Source organism: Solanum pennellii, chromosome 7 (genome assembly GCF_001406875.1).
Source record: "Solanum pennellii chromosome 7, SPENNV200".
NCBI classification, from domain to species: Eukaryota; Viridiplantae; Streptophyta; class Magnoliopsida; order Solanales; family Solanaceae; genus Solanum; species Solanum pennellii.
The window spans coordinates 11,702,992-11,711,127 of record NC_028643.1 but is presented as its reverse complement, the minus strand read 5'-3'; the positions used below and the strand labels follow the sequence as shown (position 1 = coordinate 11,711,127).

The window sequence follows — 8,136 nt, the reverse complement described above, 5'->3', positions numbered from 1 at the left end:
ACATACGACACTTAAAACTTGTAGTTATTATATTTAAATATAAATACATATTTATCAAATTTAAAGTGTCTAATAGATAGTATTAGATGATGTGCGAATTGATATAATCATCTCATATTTTTTTAATATAACTATTGACCCACAAATTTATATTTTATAAAAGAAATAATCTACTATTTTATGTCATTTTTTTAAAAAAATTCAAAAATAATAATTAAATATTCACATGATATAATTACTCACGACTTAAAAATTAAAATTTCAAATAAAAAATTCATCTCACCTAATCAAACGGCATTATTTGTGGTCATTCAACGAAAAGAATAGTGCACAAATATTTAATATTTGCTGTTATTTTTATTTTGTTTCTCCTACTTTTAAGTAACACGTGGAGTGTGTTAAATATTTGATTCACGTTAATATGATGGACTCTGTAAATCTCAAGAGAGTCCACAGACTTTACAACGCCACTGTGTTGTGTTATGAACACACTGTAACCTAGTAATAATTTTATTTATAATTACCAAAAACTTTTTGAGGAAAAGTTGGGTGTTTGAAAAAGCTTAATTCAGGTACTGAGAAAGCTGTTTTTCTTTATATATATATAGATAGATAGAAAAATGCTAGTTGTATTTTGTATAGATTCTGCAAAAGTTGTATGATTTGATTGTTTTCTGATCTAGTTTAATAAAAAGGGTTTTGGGTAATATAAGTTATTTGATTTGGTTTGTTCCGTTGGAATCAATGTATTGATATTTTGGGGTTGCAAGTTATGTTTTGTGATTATTCTATTGGAATCTATGAATTGATATTTTGGTACAGGAATCTGGTACCGTGTAAAATAAATTGTTTTTCGCACTTCCTGTGTAAAGTGGAATCTTTTGCTTTTTGTTTTTTAGAATTAATGTACTTGTTTATGTTGTGGTTGACGTGAATAATTGATAGAGCAATGGATGCGTTGTGTGCGGGCACTGCACAATCAGTGGCAATTTGCAACCAAGAGAGCACATTTTGGGGACAGAAGATTAGTGGAAGAAGATTGATAAACAAGGGTTTTGGGGTCCGGTGGTGCAAGAGCTTTACAACTCAACAAAGGGGTAAAAATGTTACTTCTGCTGTTCTCACCCGTGATATAAACAAAGAGATGCTGGTAAGTAGAGGAATTAGGTGATAAAGTAAAGTGAATGATCAAGAACAACATTAATTTGTATTATTCATGTTGTTTTTCAGCCATTTCAAAAATCAATATTTGAGGAACAACCAACGGCAGATCCAAAAGCTGTTGCCTCTGTCATTCTAGGTGGTGGTGTTGGAACTCGTCTTTTTCCTCTTACAAGTAGAAGAGCTAAACCAGCTGTAAGAGTTACAACACACACATATGTATATTATATATCTCTCTTTTTGCTTAAATCTTGGTTGTTACTCCATTATGTGTCTTTTGAGTTTGACAACATGTCCAATTCATACCAACTTCAGTCTTAAAAATTGTAGTGGTTCTTAAATCCAATTCAATTGGATTTTTGACAACTAAAGAAACGACTAGTTAAGCTAAGTGTGGATTCCCTTCTCTGTTCTCAATGCAACTAAGCTTAAGAATACATTCTCTATCAGTTTTCATTCAAATTCTGTGACTATCGGCTTTGTTCTTCAGGTTCCTATTGGTGGTTGTTACCGGCTAATTGATGTACCAATGAGTAACTGCATTAACAGTGGAATACGGAAAATTTTCATCTTGACACAGTTCAATTCCTTTTCCCTCAATCGTCACCTTGCCCGCACGTATAATTTTGGAAATGGAGTGGGTTTTGGTGATGGATTTGTGGAGGTAAGATCATTTTGGTTACTTAAAGTTTTTAGTTTGAGCTCTTTTAAGCTACTTATATTTTGACATTGAAGTTCAATCATATCTTTGTAAGAAAACACTTCTATGAGATGCTTGGTGAGTGTCTATATTGTAAAAGCTTTTAATTTCCTCTCCTCTGGCTCCTTGGATCCTGGGGGAGGTAGATCTACAAACCTAAAATGGGGAAGATAACTGAAATGTGTCCTTGACAGATAAAAAAGGATTTTCTCAAATGCAGGTTTTAGCTGCAACCCAGACTCCAGGGGATGCAGGAAAAATGTGGTTCCAAGGCACTGCTGATGCTGTGCGGCAATTCATATGGGTATTTGAGGTACGCAAATAAGACCGGTCATTGATAAAGCTCCCTAGGAAAAGCGCTGACCTTATTATTTTTTTTTAAATAATGACATAGAATCAGAAGAACAAGAATGTCGAGCACATAATAATTTTGTCTGGTGACCATCTTTACCGAATGAACTACATGGACTTTGTTCAGGTATATGAGCAACTTATGACAACAATTGCTTCCTACACCAACCCTGTGTTCATATACTTTGCTTAATGAATAATATTTGTTCTTGCAGAAGCATATTGACACAAATGCTGATATTACAGTTTCATGTGTTCCAATGGACGATGGGTATGAGATTGATCTTTCATTTAACTTGATAGCTTATTTAATGTGAAACCAAACACTATTTGCATTGCTTTCTATCTCCCTGAACTCTTTGAAAGGTTCTTCTTAGTGTTGTTCAGAGTGGCAAATGGTGACCACATTTGTTTGGAATATGAAGGCATATTGCAAATTGAAGTGGCACTTTGTATCTGATATATCAATCTACAGATAAAATTGTAAAAGGCCCTATTTCATCATGATTTGTATGAATTCTTAATATGATTTTGGTTTTCAGATCAGGAAATAGAATAAGAGAGAAAATTAGAATGGTAGAAAGCTTGAAAATCTTTTTAGTTTAACTATATAACTGGACCTGGTATGTATTTAATCACCATCATCATGGATATATAGTAATAATGTAGATACATTTTCCCATCTTGCATCCTCATTAACTTCTAAGCACCAGCACTGATTAATATCCACTGAAAGATCTGGAAGCATACAGAGGTACACTTTGCAGTTTCCCTTAAGTCTATTTGTGTTATCTGCTTCCAGATTTCAGTCATGTTGTCTATTTAGAATGCACTATTAGGGCTAACAAACATTTTTAAGCTCTATCAAGGAGTTAATCAAGACCTTTCTCTCTCTCTATCTCTTACCCTCTTCGATCCTCTCTTTTGGCAGTCGAGCTTCAGATTTTGGATTGATGAAAATAGATGAAACAGGACGTATCATCCAATTTGCTGAAAAACCAAAAGGCCCTGCTTTGAAGGCAATGGTACATATATTTGGGCTTCCACACCTGGAACTTTGTAAATTCTTTTTAAACTGGATTAGCTATTAACAAATTATCCCCTTACAGCCCCTCTTACTTTCTTATTGTCTCTTCTCCTACATAACTTGCTTTGTATGTTTAATATTCTATTGCAGCAAGTTGACACATCTATCCTCGGACTATCTGAGCAAGAGGCGTCCAATTTTCCTTACATTGCATCCATGGGTGTTTATGTATTCAAAACTGATGTTTTACTAAAACTTCTCAAGTCAGCGTACCCTTCATGCAATGATTTTGGCTCTGAAATCATCCCTTCTGCTGTGAAAGATCACAATGTCCAGGTAATAGCTGGTGGTAACTTTCTCAATTGCAACTTCTAGCCTTTTGAAGTTCAGAAATTTTGCTGTTCATTGTATACTTTGATTCTGACTGATTGATTTATTAGGCATATTTGTTTAATGATTACTGGGAGGATATTGGAACAGTGAAGTCTTTCTTTGATGCCAACTTGGCACTCACAAAGCAGGTGAGCACCTTAATGTTTACTACCATCTAACTACTTCTACCTTACTCGAAGTAAGAGCTAGACGGTTGATGCAAGGACTCTGAAATATGTAGCAGTATTTTAAGTAATCCTCAACGAATTTGGTGGTTCTATTTCTTTTTAATTTACCATAATCTCCACCTTCAGTTATTGATTAATAACTTGTTACTAAATTGCATTTTCCCTCTTCTCTCCCTGTTTAATGTAGCCTCCAAAGTTTGACTTCAATGACCCGAAGACCCCGTTCTACACTTCTGCTAGGTTCTTACCTCCTACAAAAGTTGACAAAAGCAGGGTATGCAAGTTAACATGAATACTTGTAATAAAAATTTCCAGGATTGCTGGGCGCTATGAACTTGTCATGTTAATGCTGTTCATTGTCAGATAGTGGATGCAATAATTTCACATGGCTGCTTTCTGAGGGAATGTAACATTCAGCACTCCATAGTTGGTGTACGATCACGCTTAGACTATGGTGTTGAGTTTAAGGTATGTTTTCATACTCACTGAAAGCTTTTCTTATCTGTTTTTAGGTTGACAGTTCTATGAGCTAGAGTTTGGACTAAATTAAAAAACGACATCCTGCATTCATCTGATGCATTCTGACAACTTAGAAACCTAGATGACAGACGTGTAAGGCACATAACAGTTACCATCTACCTGTGAATGTGCAATCAAACTAGTTGTAGGAAGGATGATTTAAACGTTTTGATTTATTTCTGCAAATAAGCTGGTAACATGTACTCTAGGTATGGACTTTAGCATATTAGAGTAATGAACAAGTATGACCTCAGCACTCAGGTGCTTTGTTCATAAACAGCTATTTAGTGCTTACTTGTTTATAGGCTGAATGTGTCTTTACATATCTCAGGATACTATGATGATGGGTGCAGATTATTATCAAACTGAATCTGAGATTGCTTCACTATTAGCAGAAGGAAAGGTTCCAATAGGGGTCGGGCCAAACACCAAGATACAGTAAGATTTTCTACTGAACCCGTACTCACTTCTCACACTTGTGGATTGAAAATTGACCACTCAGACTTCCATTTTGAAGGACCAGCTTAAAAACTTTGAGCTCTGGTCCTCTGATTAGTGTATCGTTATTCATTTCAATGTAGTTTACAGTTCTTTGCCCAAACTTCAACATGGTTACCTTGAGTGGACTTTGACATGCTTTTCTTTGTATTTTCTTGAAGGAATTGCATAATTGACAAGAACGCTAAGATAGGAAAAGATGTGGTTATTCTGAACAAGCAAGCAAGTATCTTTCTTTTGAAGTTTGAAATCATCACGGAAGTTAATACTAGTTTAACTGATGCTTGGATGTTGTTGCAGGGTGTTGAAGAAGCTGATAGGTCAGCAGAAGGATTTTACATTAGGTCCGGGATCACCGTCATAATGAAGAATGCAACCATTAAAGATGGGACAGTCATATGAAAACTTGCTATGTGTTCTTGCTAGTTGGGAAATAAAGTAGGCTGGTATGGTCTAGTGATATGAAAACTAGTGATATGATGAATGTGCTACTAGGGCTTTTCTGACATTGTTTACTTTCTACCTATGACATATTCACTTTCTTGGACTTGATGAAACACATTTCCAAGTGAACCTCAGTCCTCCATCTTTTAAGTGTTCACCTGCCAGCAGCTTAGTGAGTGTCTTTGCCGCCTCGCTTCAGTTTCCACCATTTACATAGGGGGTTTGACATGGGGTCTGCTGGAAAATGATATTGTATATATAGGTTAGATCTTACTTTTTGTACTTGGTATGTTAATTATTGGTATCGAGATTAATAATGCATTGATTAGTAATGCATTGACTAGTAATGTCGGGTTTATTTTTTATCAAGTGAATGATTCACTTTTATTTCCATTTAATATTGTCTTGAGATTTAAACTTTACAGGAAGCTTCTTTCCAATTATACTCTTGAATTATTATGAGATTTTTTATTTTATTTAATTGGATCAAGATAGATGATTCTTAGATAATATTATATTTTGTGGCTTTCTAATTAGCTAGGAGAAAGAATTATTTTGTGGTCATGTTTGCTTTTTTCTTACTTTTTCTTACTTGAATTATTTTAGAATACATAATTGTCATCTCAATAAATTGATCACTCACATGAATTTTCAATTTTAAAAAGACACATCATCTAATTTTAAAATCAAAAAGACGGTAAACGATAGTAAAATCGAAAAAACCCATCTATGTAAACGCATAAAAAATGTAAGTTCTAGTTTGATAATTATACTGTTATAAACATATTTGTATCATAATGAATGTCTAATTATGAGGAGTTCTTTTAGGATATGGTTAGAAATCCTACTTGAAAACAAAGTTAGGTTTCCTGTATAAATAAAGAGATTTTCCTTCATTGTAAAAAAGATCTATAAATCCTGAATATATTTCAAAAGAAATAAGAAGTCTTCTCTCTTCTCCCTACTTTATTCTTATCTTGTTTTATATTATTCCATAACACATTCTCAACACAATTAATCTATTCTTAAAAAATTATGATTAAAGACGGAAAAAGTGCAAAAGAGATCTTGCATAAGTTATAAAATAAGATTTTCATATCTGTAAGGTATGATTTATCTTTTAGTTATAATTATTTATGTGATAGATCTGGAGTAACCATCTGGATCTGGAATAAGTATCTAAAGAGGCCTGTCGACATTTTATACGTTTTATTTTATTCGATTGAGAAGAGAATTTCTTTATTTATTTTAATAATTAAATGAACGCAGTTTAATGAAAGGTATGTTTTCAACCTTTATATAAGTTATGTCATCTATTAAGTTATATCTATTAACTGTAATATTGATTATAATAAATCAATAATTTCAATTTTGTGTGTAATTATAATGTATGATCATATTAATGATAATCAAAAGTGATAAAAATACAATTATTTTAAAGGCTTGAGGTTGAGCCTCATTGTGGTAAGACGATAGATTTTAAGTTTTATTGCACCAAAAGAATAAGCGATGGATTTACGTCCAATCGCACCAAGAGGGTAAGACATTGGTTTAAAGTCCTCGTGCACCATGATGAGAAGATATTGGATTCAAGTTCCATCGATTTATAGCCTAAGACTTTTTTATATGAATAAGACATTGAATTTGAATCTTAATGCACCATATTGATGATATAATAATGATTAAAGAAAAACTAATGTGTTTTTTTTATGAGAATTCATGAAATTTACTGAATTTGCTTCATTACCTAAATTGAATGTGGTGGTAGTGCATAATATGTCAGAAAGAGTACAAGTGATTGAATAATGTACATAAATATAGAATGAGGTATTAAAACTATCATAATTTAATATGCGCACATGTTTGTGTTCCATTCATGAAGAATGAGAACTTTTAATAAATGCTAAAAATATAGATTCATTCTCTAAAGGAAATGAGGTGTAAGCCACCATGCTAGGCGTGGAAAAGATTGCAAACTTTGGTTGTAGATGTGGTATCACCAAGAATGTCTTTTGGCAGACACATGTTAAAGAAAAGTTTCATACTTTATCTTTTGACTTTTATTGGATAATAATTAATGTAATTGAGGAACAATCTATACAAATTCCAATGCTTTCTTAATTTGACATGATTGTCTGGGACATCATTAGTCTATAATGTTTAAGCAAATTATGAAAAATTAAAATGGACATCCATCAAAGAACCTAAATTTTTTTTTGAATGATCTGCTTTTTAGCAAGGCAAATTAATTGTGAGACCATCATAAACGGAAATTGAGATCGAATCCCCTGTTTTCTAGGAACGTATCCAGATATTTGTGGACCTATTCATCCACCAAGTGGATTGTTTAGATACTTAATGGTCCCAATAGATGTTTCTTCTAGATGGTCTCATGTGTGCATATTGTTATCTCGCAACTTGATGTTTGCGAAAATATTGACACAAATAATATGATTACTAATCACTTTTCTGATAATCGGATTAGTCTATTCAGTGATGGGGTCACGACTCACCTTTTAGAAGAGGTAGAGTAATTGAGAAAAAAATAAAAAACTGAAATTTACTCCAGGAGTATTAAAGTTGAAATTTGCTCATATAATAGTAATAAATTTGAAATTTACTAAAGCAAAAGACACATGACATAGTTAACTTGGAGTTAACAAGTACTAATAATATTATTAGTTGACATGAATAATTTGGTCATCTCAAAGATGTGCATACTGAGTAAGACATACATTGAAGAACTGAAAGATTATTTAAGAATTATTTATGTTGCTTGTTCTAGTGATAAGTTGATTCGATCAACTAAAGTTGAGACTAAATTCTAAATTCCGAAAAGTATTAAAGGTGAATATGGGTATGTTCACCTATCATGT

General features: G+C 32.9%; 1 protein-coding gene across 4 annotated transcripts; it reads left to right on the top strand.

The window, feature by feature from the left end:
* The first annotated feature begins 412 nt into the window (after nt 1–412).
* LOC107026550 (glucose-1-phosphate adenylyltransferase large subunit 2, chloroplastic/amyloplastic) lies at nt 413–5,682 on the top strand. 4 transcript variants are annotated; one of them, XM_027918668.1, is made up of 15 exons: nt 413–572; nt 946–1,150; nt 1,231–1,380; nt 1,652–1,825; nt 2,082–2,174; nt 2,256–2,339; nt 2,428–2,483; nt 3,144–3,237; nt 3,390–3,575; nt 3,680–3,760; nt 3,987–4,073; nt 4,163–4,267; nt 4,650–4,756; nt 4,978–5,038; nt 5,117–5,682. In XM_027918668.1, the coding sequence occupies exons 2-15, from the start codon at nt 950–952 to the stop codon at nt 5,216–5,218; spliced, it is 1,581 nt and encodes a 526-aa protein (XP_027774469.1). In that variant the 5' UTR covers nt 413–572; nt 946–949; the 3' UTR covers nt 5,219–5,682. The 4 variants fall into 4 exon arrangements, with proteins under 4 accessions (XP_027774469.1, XP_027774470.1, XP_015083038.1 ...); XM_027918669.1 differs by having other exon boundaries at nt 4,978–5,042; XM_015227553.2 differs by having other exon boundaries at nt 436–572; nt 1,231–1,356; nt 5,117–5,629.
* Nucleotides 5,683–8,136: the final 2,454 nt, after the last annotated feature.

Bases quoted from the DNA above. Each gene is read 5' to 3' on its own strand.
- LOC107026550 (XM_015227552.2), top strand. From the start codon at position 950: ATGGATGCGTTGTGTGCGGGCACTGCACAATCAGTGGCAATTTGCAAC. The intron at 1,357-1,651 runs GTAAGAGTTACA...TTTGTTCTTCAG, and splicing joins GTAGAAGAGCTAAACCAGCT to GTTCCTATTGGTGGTTGTTA. The intron at 2,340-2,427 runs GTATATGAGCAA...TTGTTCTTGCAG, and splicing joins ACTACATGGACTTTGTTCAG to AAGCATATTGACACAAATGC.